General features: G+C 35.3%; 6 protein-coding genes across 11 annotated transcripts in view; 2 read left to right on the forward strand and 4 right to left on the reverse strand.

Moving 5' to 3' along the window:
* Nucleotides 1-15,860, reverse strand: part of LOC116180985 (F-actin-uncapping protein LRRC16A) — a 53,814-nt gene that overhangs the window by 8,038 nt on the left and 29,916 nt on the right. Inside the window, exons 1-6 of one of the 4 annotated variants that reach the window (XM_031501189.1) lie at nt 4,452-4,971; nt 4,145-4,242; nt 886-936; nt 628-837; nt 353-579; nt 43-302 (exon numbers count right to left, since the gene is read on the reverse strand). In XM_031501189.1, coding sequence (XP_031357049.1) covers nt 43-302; nt 353-579; nt 628-837; nt 886-936; nt 4,145-4,242; nt 4,452-4,488 — 883 coding nt within the window. In that variant the 5' untranslated portion in view covers nt 4,489-4,971. Of the gene's footprint in view, nt 1-42; nt 303-352; nt 580-627; nt 838-885; nt 937-4,144; nt 4,243-4,451; nt 4,972-15,860 lie in introns of those variants that run through there. The other 3 variants (XM_031501191.1, XM_031501192.1, XM_031501190.1) reach the window with 3 other exon arrangements.
* LOC116180996 (DNA/RNA-binding protein KIN17) lies at nt 2,563-3,948 on the reverse strand. The gene has a single exon (XM_031501209.1). It carries the CDS (start codon nt 3,827-3,829, stop codon nt 2,660-2,662), a length of 1,170 nt encoding a protein of 389 aa, XP_031357069.1. The 5' UTR covers nt 3,830-3,948; the 3' UTR covers nt 2,563-2,659.
* On the forward strand, nt 4,962-6,292 carry LOC116180999 (suppressor of cytokine signaling 6-like). The gene is made up of 2 exons (XM_031501212.1): nt 4,962-5,397; nt 5,461-6,292. The coding sequence occupies exons 1-2, from the start codon at nt 5,050-5,052 to the stop codon at nt 5,974-5,976; spliced, it is 864 nt and encodes a 287-aa protein (XP_031357072.1). The 5' UTR covers nt 4,962-5,049; the 3' UTR covers nt 5,977-6,292.
* Nucleotides 6,722-10,786, reverse strand: LOC116181001 (ubiquinone biosynthesis protein COQ9, mitochondrial). The gene is made up of 5 exons (XM_031501213.1): nt 10,584-10,786; nt 7,398-7,669; nt 7,142-7,354; nt 6,878-7,087; nt 6,722-6,830 (listed from the first exon to the last, which is right to left on the reverse strand). Exons 1-5 carry the CDS (start codon nt 10,618-10,620, stop codon nt 6,801-6,803), a joined length of 762 nt encoding a protein of 253 aa, XP_031357073.1. The 5' UTR covers nt 10,621-10,786; the 3' UTR covers nt 6,722-6,800.
* On the reverse strand, nt 7,679-10,557 carry LOC116180993 (glomulin). 2 transcript variants are annotated; one of them, XM_031501206.1, is made up of 2 exons: nt 9,818-9,973; nt 7,679-9,762 (listed from the first exon to the last, which is right to left on the reverse strand). In XM_031501206.1, the coding sequence occupies exons 1-2, from the start codon at nt 9,843-9,845 to the stop codon at nt 8,852-8,854; spliced, it is 939 nt and encodes a 312-aa protein (XP_031357066.1). In that variant the 5' UTR covers nt 9,846-9,973; the 3' UTR covers nt 7,679-8,851. The 2 variants fall into 2 exon arrangements, with proteins under 2 accessions (XP_031357066.1, XP_031357064.1); XM_031501204.1 differs by adding an exon at nt 10,500-10,557 and having other exon boundaries at nt 7,681-10,437.
* Nucleotides 11,427-14,372, forward strand: LOC116180989 (neprilysin-2-like). Of its 2 annotated transcripts, none has more exons than XM_031501198.1 (9): nt 11,427-11,556; nt 11,612-12,125; nt 12,174-12,350; nt 12,399-12,619; nt 12,680-12,838; nt 12,889-13,129; nt 13,209-13,374; nt 13,425-13,675; nt 13,725-14,372. In XM_031501198.1, the coding sequence occupies exons 1-9, from the start codon at nt 11,462-11,464 to the stop codon at nt 14,061-14,063; spliced, it is 2,163 nt and encodes a 720-aa protein (XP_031357058.1). In that variant the 5' UTR covers nt 11,427-11,461; the 3' UTR covers nt 14,064-14,372. The 2 variants fall into 2 exon arrangements, with proteins under 2 accessions (XP_031357058.1, XP_031357059.1); XM_031501199.1 differs by having other exon boundaries at nt 11,447-11,561.

The following is a 15,860-nucleotide window of genomic DNA, read 5'->3' on the forward strand; positions in this document are numbered from 1 at the left end:
GAAAGCAAGCTCGAAATCACATCGTACTTGACGCAAACTTACCCTTATCCTCTATCATATTATTGGATAAGTCTATTGTATTAACGCAATTGGCAACATTGCACTTAACCGCATTAGTTAATTTATTAACAAAATCGGCTTTCAGTCCTAAATTGTCCAAATATAGCTCCTCTAAGCTCAAAGATTTTTTTAACACATGTAGCACACGATCCATCGTTTCATGTGAGAGTCGCACATGATTGGCTCGTAGCTTTGTAAACCAAGTATTATACTCGAGAGCGCTTATTATAGGTACTATGTCTCTAAAAACGACGTTTCAATTATCTAAAAATAAACGGCCATCTTGATTTACTTTTGTTCTAGATGTTCAAAGTCTTTAAGACATAATTCCCTCGTGTTTAATGTGACATATATGTTATCAACATCCCAAGCAACTTCTTCTCTGTATGGCATGTTATGGAAATCGCACATGCACGCATATTGAGTTGAAAAACCTCCACACGGACCAACCTCACGAGTTGTTGTCAACACTTCAATGTCTCGCAGTTGTTGCAGACGCGTGTTTGGAATTACCTCTATCTAAAAACGACAATTATTACGATACCGATCTGTTGTAACAATTCGTACCTTGCGAATGATATACTGTAAAGGAACAGTGGGGAATATATTACGGATAGCCGTTGCCAATGCTGAAATCATGATATCAACCTCAGTGCTACAGGCGGAATCGTCTCCGGCCAAAAACGAGTACGCCTTATCATTTACCATTAAACTTAATTGATTTCCTCGTTTGCTTTCCAATGCTTGAATCTCCAGATAGTGGAAATGGCAATCAATCTACGGAAGACGTTGTAAAATATGGAACGTATTATGTGTATTACTCACTCTAGTTGGCACTTTAGCTGTGAGTAATAATATTCGGCAAGGTGAAAACACCTATAATAATAGGCATAATAAAAAAGGTGTATCCATGAAACTAGCAAGATTAATGGATAATTTTAAGCACATTTTGTATGTCACCTAGTCAAACCTAAATATACAGGGTGGTGCCTAGCGCAACGCAGCATAGGGATTTCAATGGTAATTTCTTTACAGTCAATTACTAGCTCCCCTAATTATTTTAGAGCAAAAGTCTAAATACGTTTTTTTTAGAGAAAAAAATACTCACTCTGTTCATACTTTTAGTTATAATTTTCCATTTTGCAAAACCGTAAAAATTCACAAAATAAAAAATTACATTTTTATAAATCAGTGATGCTTTGGAGGCATCTTAGGGTAATGTTTTTTTAGAGAATGTATGCTGCATCTGGGGGTCTGAGGTGCACCACAAAAACATTTTAAAGTACTCCTTTCTAGAAAATCAATTGATTGAGATTGAGCTACTAGTTCAAAAGTTACAGCCCATTGAATTTTCTTTCGAAATTGGTTTCTAGTCTAAAACTTTTGATTGAGAAGTCTAATCGAAAAAGTACGAATTGTTTTGGATTCTACGCACCCAAATTAATAAGAAAAAGTGTTTTCCCGAGAAATTTTGGTGTAGTTGATTTTTGGTAAAAAAAGGAAGGTTATACACTGCCTTTTTTTGAGCCCCATAGTCCACAACTTTTGATTCAGAAGTCTGATCGAAAAAGTACGAATTGATTTGGATTCTACGCACCCAAATTACCTAATAAGAAAAAGTGTTTTCGCGAGAAATTTTGGTGTAGTCGATTTTAGGTAAAAAAGGAAGGTCGTCGTTTTCCTGATGGTTTTAACGGACATTTTGAATGTTATTCCGCTTGCAGTTCTTTAACTAATTTATAAACAAGTATAAATTTAATAAACGTCAAAGGCAAATAATGAAACGTGATCGCTGTTTTTTTTGGTAATTCCAAGGCATATTTGATTTATTGCAAAATGAACCATTTTATTTTGGCGATTTCTACGGTTTTGAAAAATGGAAAATTATAACTAAAAGTATGAACAGATAGATGCAGTATTTTTTTCTCTAAAAAAACGTATTTACACTTTTGCTCTAAAATAATTAGGGGAGCTAGTAATTGACTATAAAGAAATTACCATTGAAATCCCTATGCTGCGTCGCGCTAGGCACCACCCGGTATATTACAAACACAAAATAATAGTTATTTACATAAGTCAGAAGAATGGCACATTATAATGGCGAGGTAGTAGTACTTCCGTATTTCTGAGTCAAGTAATGTAATTTTACGGACGAGTTTTGTATTAAATCTTACCCAAAATCGTATTTTAATATAAAATTTCAATTTGCATATAGAACATTTGATTAATGTCAATCTGTCAGTGATCACAGGAGTATAGCCATTAAAGCTGGATTCACATGAATACGAAATCCGGTCATCCGCAATGCTTATGATTGGTCAATAGTTTGAAATGTCAAGCACATTTCAAATTATTGACCAATCATAAGCATTTCGGATGATCGTATCGTCAGATTTCGTATACATGTGAATCCAGCTTTAGTCATAAGTGTTTAAGCGTTTAATTGTGCATATCTAAGCAATTTTTAGGGCATTGTATATTTTGAAAAAGCATAAAACTTCATTTTCCACGCATTAATTTATTAAAAGCGCATGCTCTTCGACACTCATCTAAAGAAACTTATACAGAAAGTAACAAAAAGTGGATTTTATTTTTAAAACTAATCATCGGTATGTAATTTACAAATATCCTCGTACTCAACATTGCTAACTTTACGTCCCTTTAAAACACCCGAGGCAATCTCAATTTCTGCACAAAACCGTTTCTCGTCGATTCCCAAAAGTGTGGCGTTTTGATTTCGGTACGCTCCATTTACAACTTTCACAGCACGCCCGACCGCAGGTATCACGGTTTCCAAATGTTCCTGATCTAGTTTCAGTTTATGACCCGAATCGATCATCTTAATAACGGCAGCGTACTTGTTTTTTACATCTGTTATAACGCCCTTTTGCTTATAGTACGTTTCGCCCAATGATTTAGTTACAACTTTCACGACGATACCTTCGGTGAGCCAGTAATCTTTACGATTGGCTTTATCCTTTATCTGTTCTTCTTTCGCCATGATATCGTCGAGAGCAGATTTATTCTTGGTTTCTTTTTTCTCCCGTTTCACACTTTTACTGTCGCTATTATCTTCCAGAATGGAGCGCTTAACCAGCTTATTGAGTGGTGTTACAGTAGACGATATGAAAGGAGTTTTGGCAAGTTTAAGATCCAGAGACAACTTTTCATCTTCATTCTTCACCAATTCGGTGAAAACTGGTTTTTCGGTTGAGATGCTGTTACTCTGGCCATGTTTCACTTGCTTTTCAATAAAATCCTGAAGACGTTCTTCGTCGTCCTTATCCATTTTTAATTTACGATTTCTTTTCTCTTCTGCAGCTATCGTTTCGGGATCTCTATCGATGTATGTAATAAACCATCCCTTCTCGGTATCGTCAACGATGCATTTACCGATACGTCCCAGCCATTTAACGTAACCAGTAAGGGTTACCCATCGAGTGGAATTCATATGTAGATGATTACGGTCCGAGATGTATTCTTGATACACTCGATTTGCACTGACACGCTTAGTTCCAAACTGACGTTTTAATATATTTAAGAAGGTGCTATTGAATTCGCGAGAGAAATCGTCGATATACTTCTTCGAATTGTCCGCAAACAGCAAGAGTTGTCGTTGATGAGACTCGGACATTGTATGGCACTTGAATCCATTCTCATCTCTACACTGCTTCTGACACATTTGGCAGTACCATCGCAACTTTTGAAGACCTTTCGCTTTCATCTTGTTTGCAAGGTACTTGGGGGTACCTACTTCCGCGCGTGGCATTTTGTATCCTTGTTATAACTTGGGTTTCTTCAATAATTTTATTTTATTTAAAGGGCATAAAGCAGCAAAAATGACGTACAGAAACCACAACACTGTCAAGTGTCAAATTAAAATTTAAAATACAGGGTTGCCACAACGAACTAACAAAATTAAAAATAAATTCAAATTATTTATACAAATTCTTAGTTTGTAGGTATTACAGATAATAGGTAAATACCCAGATGAAAAAAAATGAGAAAACATTGTCATGAACAAGGAAATAGAATGAGTCATTAAAATAAGCCATACATCGTAATCAGTAAATATTTTGCTTACCAGCACTCGATTTTCCGTTTTATCCCCTTTTGTCTCGAGTCTAACGACATTTTTGAACAAGATTTTAACTTGTTTTCCAAGAAGTAACTTTACACTTTCTGGAAATAGAGTAGCAACAATTACGGTAGATCCAGCACAATACAAATTAGTAATTAAGTAATAGAATTCCAGAGGGATAGGATAGACAAATTAAACATCTAAAGCCGCAAAATTTCATGGTTTGAAATGGGCACAAGACACTCCCCTTTTTGAGACAAGTAAACATTGGTTTTCCCCAATTTTCAAATTAATGAATGAGTGTACTAACCATTTAAATCTTTTGTAAGTTGAGATCGAGTGGACATATTTAAAAAACATTAAAATACAAACACAGTAAAAAATCGCATTGTTGACACTGTTATTGGTTAATTTTTTTCATATTGTTATGTGGAAAACAATTAAAATGAATAGTTTAACTGTCGTTTGTCACTTGTCAGTTTCACTAGCTTGAAGTTAGTTTTAAAAGACAACGTACAGGGAGGAGCATCGAAAAGGGTGATACAGCTTGACGAGTAAAATACGAATTTCATAAACTATCTTTTTCTACGACGATGTACTACTACATATAAAGAGGTGATGCCACGATGACTTCGAAAACGGATATAACAAACCACGTAGCTATGGGAAGATGTTTTTAGTTTAATGACAATAATTTTTAATAGCAAAAAACTTTGAAAATAATCATGGTGATTGAAGTTTGCATCGACAGTTCTACAGGTTCTACGTTGGCACCATTGGAAATATTCAAAGGTTGGGAACGCCAAATTGACATCTGTAATATCTAATCAGCTGTTCCTGTCATTGTAAAGTTATTTTTGTTGTTGTAGAATGATACAAAACACCTCAATAGCAAATATAGTAAAATTATGGAGCCCTTCAAAGTCAACAAACTAAGGAAATTGAGTTTAAAGAATTTGAAAAATAGTTTCAGTTCTAAAAGGCAGGACACCGTTGAATATACCCCGGGAAGTTCTTCGCTTATACCGAATCTGGGCCGCAATGAAAAGGAGAAATCCAATCCTTCCACACGTAATTGCGCTATAATTTTGGTTAAGAATATTAAAAAGAAATGTAAAGGAACGCTGAGTAATTGTACGAAACTTAAATCTGATGTCAATTTGCAAGACGAAAGCTCAATGTCACAATCCGTACCGATTATATTGTTAGAAGTAAATGCACCACCTCCATTACCACCTCGATCGGTCAATAATAATGTAAGTTATATATATACTAACTAACTAATATAACTAACTAATACCTATATTCAATGTGTGCAGGTATTACCTCATAAAAGTCGCGGAATCAAAGAGGAACTCTCAGATTTGGTCAAACATGGTTGGTACTGGGGTTCAATTTCACGTGCAAAAGTGGAAGAAAAATTACGAAATCAACCTGATGGCTCATTTTTAGTTCGAGACTCTTCCTCCGACAATTATATTTTAACATTAAGTTTTCGTAGTTCCGGTCGTGTGCTCCATACACGAATTGAACACAGTTTCGGTTGTTACAATTTTTTTTCACAACAAGAAGGTTACACCAGTGTGGTCGATTTGATCGAATCTTCGATGGTACGTTCGGCTGGTTCAATTTTATGTTACGTAGCCAACAGAGAAAATGATCTCCATCCCAGTTATCCGGTACAATTGATAAAGCCCATTTCACGTTTCACTCAAGTCAGAGATTTACAACATCTCTGTAGGTTTGTTATACGACAATATGTATCTGTTAATAACATAATGAGTTTACCACTTCCAAAAACTTTGAAGCTATATTTACAACAAGATTATTGGTAGTACTAGAATGTGAACTATTTGTGTGATATCTTTTTTGTTATCCTATTCTTATTTTTAGTTTTATATTTATTGTTTGTCACATCGTAAGGTGGATTTATTTTTAACAACACTAAAATATTTATTACTACCACCCACCCATCAAAATTCAAATTAGATCTTAGTTTGAAATGATTGTATATTACTTGTGTTTTGATACATTTTAAATATTAATGTATAATTAAGATAGTGTCAGTTGAGAACATGTTCTTTGTTTTATTGTAAAATGATTGTTATTAGCAATAAATATGCCTTAGCTATGGGCATAAGCGAAACTAATAAAATATTTTCAAATATGAGACAATTGCCAATCTTTAAACTATAATGTACATTAACATAGATAAAATACAAATTTTGATATCAATATTTAGGTATGTGTGAGTCAAACAAGTAACTGGCGATCAAAAATGAGTGGCGGTCGAGTCCCCTTTGGAAGATCAAGTTAAGTACGATTCCCTATGTAAACAAAAATATTAGGACTGTAAGGAACGACAAGCGCCACCAGGTTAATTTTACACCATTAAAATGGCATTTTTCAACATTTGCTTGGAAAAGTTGTGAAAATTTGTTTTTGGATTTTCGTCAAAAGCAATAGGATACTACACTTTTTTGCTTTGTGAAAATATAAGCCCTTGTAATAAGAAGTAACGTTAAGTATACCCCCATCACAATCAGTTCTCAGTAGAGGTGTGAGTTGGAAAAGCATAAGTCAAATTAATGTTTATTAAACTCTTGTATTCATTCACCAGACCAGAGAATATAATAACATTTGTTACCCTAAACCAAAATTACCTATTCAAACCCAAGATGTTTCTGGCCTAAAATGAAAATAATAATAACATAATTTTAATAAAATTTGACTTACGGTGATAAAAGCGGATTTAATAGTATCTGTACTTTCTACTTGAAGTAAATTGCTTTTGTTCATCAAATCGTGGACTTGTGTAAGTTCATTTATTCTATTATTCAAAAACTTCCAAGTGTTCTCGTAATTTGCGGAATTATCTTGAATTAAGTACAATTCTGTGGCCTTATAAACACCTGCCAATGTAATTCGCCTCGCGTACCAATTGAACTGCGGCAAAAATTAACGTTTATATTGGGCTTTAAGAAGAAACAATTTACAAACATCGACAGACTGATCTCCAGCATAGTAACACATGTCATCAACCATAGTTAGAAGGGTCGCTAATGAGTTTGAAACATTCTGGGGTAGTGACATAATAGCTAGTGCTTGAGGCCATCTTGGCAAATACGGAATTATCATTTTTAATCGTTCCCGAACTGATTCTTCTATAATGACTCGACTGCGTACTGGTTTCAAACTTTGCACTTCTTGTCGCTAGAAACACGAGTAGGTATACACAATATTAAACATTTTATACCTGTTTCAAATAATCGACTAGTTTACTGTTCGATGACTTTTGAAAGTAATTAACTAAATCTGCTCCACCATTTGCAAATATACCGTGAGCAATTCCGGGATATCCAATACTTTCAGCTCCCGCACTAAGGGCATTTTTTGACCATCCCAGTTCTATGACAAAAGGAAGGGAAGCTTCCGAAATTTTAAGCTTTATATCCTCTTCGTACCGATCTTCTAACGGCACCTGCTTTTGTTCTGAGCAATGCCTCACAAACAGCAACAGTCTTGCATCTATGGCAAAGCACTATTAGTAATATAATCATTTTTATGTCATTATATTTATGGAATCAATTTTTTTCCTACTACAACTTGCGTGGTAGTTTTGTTCAATTAAAAAAAACATACCACTGTGCTGTGGTTTTTTAGTTTTTTTTTCTAGTTAAAACAGACCACTTTTTCAAGCAAATGTTTTTTAGTTAAAAAGTCAAAAGTTGCTTGTGTTCTAAATTTGTTTGTTGTTTCGATAGCCTTTTCACATTTACAAAAAAGATATAAGCGCCATTGTATTAACACTTTAATTAGAGGAATGGAATGGAACTAAGGAATTTTCCTAGACTTTTGAGACGTCCTTTCCAATCAAATTTACATCAAGATCAGAATTGCTTCGTATCCATTTTAAGTGCAGCACGCACACGGTAAGAACTTTGAAAAAAATTTCACAAATTCGCCCAGTGCTTATTCCGAAACTTCAATTCTTTCAGGTTTAAAAGTAGCTGACAGACTTAATATATAAAAATCTTGTGTCTTGGTGTTTGTGGTGGCCCTCCTCCGAAATGAATTTTTAAAAATTTTTGTTTGCACATTTGGTAGATATGAGAATAGGTCGTAAAGTATATTTAATACAGCTAGCCGATTATATGTCCCAACCAGATTTCCCAAAAGGCGGTACTAAGTTTGCCAGATCGGCTAGTATTATTAGTTATGGGACTTTTTAATCCCCAAATATTAATAATTTTAATTATTATTTAAATCCAACAGTTTTATGATAGTATTTCGTTTTTTTTTTTTTTATTCTTTCCCTATCAAAAAGCAAACTAACATTTTAATCTAGTAGCGCACTTGATGATATTTTTGTGCAAATATCAAGTAGCGTTATTATTTATTTATTGTTTCTTTTGTGTCTGTCATTACTTGATATTTGGACAAAATAACATCATGGGCTACTAGATTAAAATGTTACTTTGCTTTTTATTAGGGAAATTAATTTTAAAAAAACGAAATACTATCGTAAAAAGAATGTTTTTAATTTTTAATGATGTCATTCCCTTAAAAAAAGTTTCGCCATTTTGAAATACTTCGCCCAATTCAAAATCTGATATCACCATCCTGTAGAGAATGTTCTGATACATTTTGTTTATGTCACATTATGTATATAAAAAACTAAACTATTATACAGGGCTTGCAATATTTTATTCATAAATTAATTATTTCATAAAGATGAGACAATAAGTTATCAATCATATCAAAAGTAACAATACTTAATTCTAAACTTTTTAATTTTTCATCCTGTGACAAATTTGGAAGATGTTTGCCTTCAACCGTTACAGCTACTTCAGGATCCATGATCGACGGATGTTGTATTTTAACTTTTTGAAGTTCGCGAGAAAGAGTTACACCTTTCTTTAAAGGATCTAAGAACTGTTCGTGTAGTAATTTAAAATAATTGTATATCCCCGTTACATTTTCCTTATCACGTATTGCCAAAAAGCGTAGAAGATTTAAAAAAGCAAGTATTTGCTCACTTTTGTCCAATAAATGGGCCTCCTCGTAGTTTTGCAAGAAGCAAAATTGCCGTAACAGACAAATTAGGTTGTACCCGGAAAAATAAGGAGATAGTTCCGTTTTGTTAAGAGTCTCGGCCACCATATCTTTGCATTGCGTAATCGTGTACCCAATTATACCAGAATGATGCAATATCTTCATAAGATTATACATCAACAAATAGCGACCTCGGCTATCAAAAAGGAAAATGTATCGCCGATACAACTTAAGAGCACGTTGTCGAATACATTTATCCTGGTTATAAACAATAACATCCGTTAGTGCTTTACAAAATTCGCTATGATATTTCGAATCCAGTAAATAAGATGACAAAATGCAGCCCACCAGTCGATTTACAACAGATTGCAATAAACTCAATCCATGAAGTAGTGTAAATTCCTCATACTTCAGTAAGTGCGTAATCAAATGTACGCTCTGTTGAAACATGTACACGTTACTGTACACTTGTGGCATTTTTTCGAGCATGATTCTCTCGGCTAGTACCAAATAAAATAATGTTGCCAAAGCAAGTATGTCAATTTCCCCAATGTCATACAAAGGATCTAAATGCAGAAGAGAGAAAATATCACAGTCAATTTCAAATAGCAATGCCACTACCTCTCCGGATACCTGCCTCGCTGCACATTCCGATGCGAAATCTAAAAAGGCCAGCGGTTTTCCTAATAGTTGCATTGCAAACTTTAAAGTAATAAATTTTTCTTCGTAACTTGTCGAGAGATTATCCACAACACCTTTATAAAACGAACACAAAGCCGAGCATAAACTGGTGATTCTATCTACATCCGACTTCAAACAATCATCGAGCACTGTAACGTTGCTGTAGTAATATGAAACTGCATTCAGTCCCCATCCGAGAGAACACAGCCGTTTTTTTGGTAAACGTCGTAAAAGAATAAGAAGAACAAAAGTCAATGTTAAAAATGCAGTGTCATCAACGGCCGACTTGATATCTTCTATAATCAATAACAGTATGTCTTCGGGATCATACAGTTCCGCTATAGTCTTTAAAGCAACTTCACTACACTGGAACACTTGCAAGTTATCTACCTTGACACAGTTGTTTAACTGCGACACGATAATTGGAAAGATATCATCGACTATTATGTAACTTTCCTTGATAGCATTTACAACGCCGTTTACATCGCAATTAGTTAGATATTTGCGTATTGTAGTTAACGAATTGTTTCGTTCCATTTAAACTGTGGGGCCACTTTAGTCTGTAAAAATCAGGACATCAGACAAATACGTATCTTTCATTGTAATGAGCGAATCGTGTTACTTTCATTTTCAAGAGTAAATTTCGGGAAAGGACGAATAATGAGCATAAAAATTTGCGTAAAGTTGAATCATCATACCTACTTACTTTTGTAACTGTAACGAGCTAAGCTTATCAACGTCATTATTGAAATCAAGAAATCAAACTGCTAGATCCTCTAGTACCAATTACAGTAGGTATCTAATAGGATTAATGTTGAATAACATAATATTAGTAACTATAAACAGAATGAAATTGAATTATAACCAAACTATTGCTCGGAGGACAAACAGAACTACAACTACAAATGAACTACATAAATTACAGTAGGTAGCATAAATCCAGTGATGCCATTTTTATTTTACAAACCCCATGCAAAAATGGCAATGCTGCAAATACGCTTCAATGTCTATATTGGTCAATTTCAAGACACATCGACAATTTAATGGCATATTTCCTTTCAAATGCAAATAATGCACTATAAACTAGGCGGGGGTCTAATTATCAACTGTTTTTTCACCTTTTAAAATTTTCCAACGACAATTAAAACCATCCACACTACCTAGGTAGGTTCTATCTCGATCGAGCAAATTAATCACAAATTACCCAACTAAAAAGCAATAAAAATGACAATTGATTGGGTTGTTATAGACCCTCTTTAGTTCATGTTACTATAAAATAAGTAACAGAGAATGTAGGTACCTACCCAAATAAAATCATTTGATATTTACATGAATTCAATATAATTTATGCTAGAAATGCAAAAAAATGCCAAAAAACAGTTAATTAGGTACCTACAAGCTAAAGTTGTTAATGATAATGTTTGGGTATTTTTTAACAGTGTTTACGGTTATCACATAAAAAGGCCACATAAAAATGATAATACCAAATTGTCATCTGCTTAAATTGACCTCTTGTGATAATTATAAACTCTTAATCTCGAGAATTAAATATTACACAAAATTTGTAGACACGCGTTCTATAAGATGGCTTTACCGGATATTACTGTACATTTAGGGAAAGTCCTATTTCTTCTCCTAGTGCCAGTTCTTGCACTTTCAAGCGACCGGGATAACGATGAGTTAGGTATTAAACGAAAATTACTATCAGTTACGTTTTTCTTTCTAATTTTGCAGGTGTTTAAATGATAATAAGCAACAAGTATGTACAACTTCAGGTTGTGTACACGCCGCTTCCGAGATTTTAAATACGATAGATGAATCCGTCGATCCATGTGACGACTTTTATAAGTTTTCGTGCGGAACTTTTATAAAAAACGCCGTAATACCGGACGACGCGTTGATGGTAATGAGAAATCAAAAAATTCAAAATAAAGTCATGCAGCAGTTACGCGCTATGATTGAAGAACCTACTCAGTCGGACGAATCTCGACCATTTGTGATGTTGAAAAAATTTTATAAAGCCTGTATGGATACCGACGCAATTGAGAAGAGAGGGTTGACTAAAATGAAAATGTTATTAACAGAGTTAGGAGGTTGGCCTGTTTTAGACGGATCCAGCTGGAACGACACTGGATTCGACTGGAAAGAAATGGTGCATCAATTTCGAAAAATTGGTTTCGATAACACAGGCTTCCTTTATGTCTACATTTCGTCGGATTTCATGAATTCTACTCGAAGTATAATACTGGTAGGTATAGAGTGAACTAGGTAATCGTTTATGCACTTGTACTTTTAGATCGATGAAGGAATGCTTATGATGAAAAAAGATTTTTTGATGCAGGGTTTCGACAGCCCTGTTGTGCGAGCATTTTATAATTACATTGTTAAGGTAGCGGTAGCCTACGGAGCGGATCCGGATTTGGCCGAAACCGATATGAAGGATGTTATAAATTTTCAAATAGAATTCGCCCGCGTAATATTGGGAATGTGTCACTTTCTATCATTTTATAGGAACTTTTAGATACGTTTAAGTAGTGAGCATCGTCGCAATTTAACAACATTAACCAACCAAATGGCGATATCTAATCTTCAAAGGCAGTTTCCTACTTTTCCTTGGGTCGACTATATTAATGGAGTTCTGGGAGACCCAAACGTGGCCGTTGGCGAAGCAGACATAGTTGATGTGAGCGTTCCTAGCTTTATCCCGAAAATGGAAAAACTAATAGCTCGTACCTCTAAACGGTAGGTGTTAACCTTGTAGCGCTCTGGACATGTCTAATTTGTTTAATATTGCCCATATAGAGTGCAATCCAATTACCTACTGTTACTCTTTACTCAGAGTGTCGCCAAAATGCAACCGGAAAAGATTCGTAATCTACAATTTGAGTTGAATAAGGCCGTTAGTGGTGTTCAAAAAGTGCCACCCAAATGGAAAGATTGCGTTATTGCAGTTAACAATAGGTTGGCCAATTCGTATGAATGAAGTGAAAACAATTATTTTACCTTCTTAGAATGGGAATCGCAACCGCTGCACTATACGTAAGAAAATATTTCGACGAAAAATCGAAGAACAATATCATTGACATTATATTTGATGTTAAAAATGCGTTTATTGGTTCTGTGACGAAATTAGACTGGATGGATGATGATACACAAAAAATGGCAGTAGAAAAGGCTAGGAAAATTGTTAATCACGTGGCGTATCCGCACGAGTTACTAAATGACACAAAAATTGAAGAATTTTACGCCAAGGTAAGTATCGTACAGTTTGATCTCCTTTCTAGCCTCAAACAATTCCGACGCTGCCTGTTTACCTATAAAACTGTTATAGTTAGAACCAGCCGATAACCTCCTAGATTTTCACTTTAACCAAAGGAAATTTGATAAAGATTTCACCGTGGCGAGCTTAAGAAACCCTATGAATAAAGGAGATTGGACACGCTATGCCAGCAGTACCGCAGTGAACGCATTTTATAGGCCGTCAGAAAACTCAATTGGTTCGTTTCCTCTTAAGTAAAAGGGCCTACTCAACGTTTTCATATTGCAGAATTGCCAGCCGGAATTCTGCAGGATGTATATTTTGATAAAGATAGACCCCAATATTTAAACTATGGAGGCATTGGGTTCATTATCGGTCACGAAATAACCCACGGTTTCGACGATCAAGGCCGACAAATCGACAAAGATGGTTTACTAAGAGACTGGTGGACCAAAGATACCGCAAACACGTTTATAAGTAAATCTAAATGCATTATTGAACAATATTCAAATTTCACTGTACCAAACAGTAACGTGTCGGTGAGTTTCAAAAATCTACCTACCCTATTCAAACCTGGAGTATGTTTAGATGAATGGAATTAATACTCAAGGAGAGAACATTGCCGATAACGGTGGAGTCAAAATGGCATATTTAGCATACAGGTCGTGGGTTCAACGCAATGGCGAGGAGGCAAGTCTGCCGGGTTTAAAGTATACACCATATCAATTGTTTTGGATATCTGTGGCGAATATTTGGTGTGCGAAAGCTCGGCCGGAAATATTGGACAAATTAGCAGTGACCGCCCATCATTCACTTCCGAATTTTAGAGTAACTGGACCGATGCGTAATTCTCAACACTTCGCGGAAGATTTCAACTGTCCCCTTACATCAAATATGAATCCCGAGGACAAATGTTCTATATGGTAATTTCGCTCAGTTGCATCAAACCATGTACCTAATGGCTTACCTATCAATAACCATTAAATTCAATTTTATAATATCGAATTGCATCGTGATATTGACTGAAAGAACCTTTAATCCCACATCCACACAGTCACTGAATTTGAGGAAGTAAATTCTGAATGTTTTTTCGGGCGCTGAAGTCCGAAGAGAATTTGAGCTTTAAAATCGGGCAAACTTTATGTGTTGTTTTGATACTATGGACATGGACTATGGACAAGCGAAATTAGTGGACTAAGAGAGGCGAACTGGATCCGAAGAAGACGAAGTCGGTTGCGTCCGTCGGCTGGGAAGGTGATATCCAGGGGCGGACTGGCCCGGGGGGGGGGGGGGATTGCCACCTGGCCTGTAGATCATATTGGCCCATTGGAAATTTATAAGTATGTGCTGTATTTAGTTTCTTGCGCTATTAATAAATTACTAACAGATTTCTCTCATTGGGGTTGATGTTAGGTTGTTCATTAAAAAATTCTGTTTTTAATTAAGTGTTTTACAATGAATTTATCATTTTTTCTCGTATTTTGAAAGTGCTGAAACACAATTATAGGCGACTCGCCACGTTTGTATATTTTGTTACTTTTAATTATCAGCTGCAATTAAAAAAAAAACTATATTCTAATTGAGGAATACTTTAAAATGTAGCAAAAAATGTTTTTGAGAGCCCCCCCCCCCCCACCATCTTCATTACACCAATACTTTCATGGCCCGTAACCTATGCAATTCCACCTGGCCCGTAAGTACCCAGTCCGCCCCTGGTGATATCGTCAGTTTTATAGAATGCATGATAGTCTGCCCTGCAAAAAGTACACCAATCAACTAAGAGGAGTATCATAGTAGACAATTTTACACTATGGTAGTATTCAGCAATTTTGGACCGTTTGGTGGCAGCAATCGCGGAGAGACGGCCTGGGTGCACTAAGAAAGAATTCTGTTTCATCGCGACAATACCTACACCCAGGCACTTATTAGCGTCGTGTTTGCGCCCCAGCAATTTGATCGTTTGTTATCATTATCATCGAATGTTTACAGTATGCCACATTATTACAAAACCTGTAATTACAAACTACAGTAGTGCTGACTAGTTTGCGATACCGCGACAGATGGCGCTGAAACAGCTATTTAAAAATCAATGAATAAAGAATACCTATACCGAGTTCTTGGCGTTCTGTCAAAATTTATATGCAACAAATGCAACCGGCAACCCTTTAACTTACACCAAAGATACAATTCCTAATCTATAAATATATTCCTGATTCACCTAGATGACAGTACGTGGACATTTTTAGACGGTCAATGTCCTCTAAACGTGAATACTAAAGTAGATTTTGATGCAAGTTGGAATCTGTAAGCGCGTTGCAAATTTCGTACCTTGAACTGCATGTGACAAGGTTAAATTGCTCTTAAAATATATCGATTCTTGTACCTATATCTATCCATCTATAAAAACGGAAGAATGCCTGTCCACTGGTATAAATTAGAGTATGATTTCTGCATGAATGCGCTCGATAATCTAATCATAACCAGAGCGATTTATCTACGTGTCAAGTGAATTACTTCTATCTAAAGTGCATATTCATTAAATGCATATTTGAAGGCATACTTCCGTGATCCCATCTGCACAAGCCTACCTACAATTGATTTGCCGTGAGAATGTGGATAAATTAATCGAAAAACCGACGCAAAATACTAGAAAGGAGTTAATTAGAGCAGTAAAAATCAATATCGGGTCAAATTGTAATAAAAAATAAAGGAACCCGTTCGAGT

The sequence above is a fragment of the Photinus pyralis genome, unplaced genomic scaffold (assembly GCF_008802855.1).
Source record: "Photinus pyralis isolate 1611_PpyrPB1 unplaced genomic scaffold, Ppyr1.3 Ppyr1.4_LG9, whole genome shotgun sequence".
NCBI classification, from domain to species: domain Eukaryota; kingdom Metazoa; phylum Arthropoda; class Insecta; order Coleoptera; family Lampyridae; genus Photinus; species Photinus pyralis.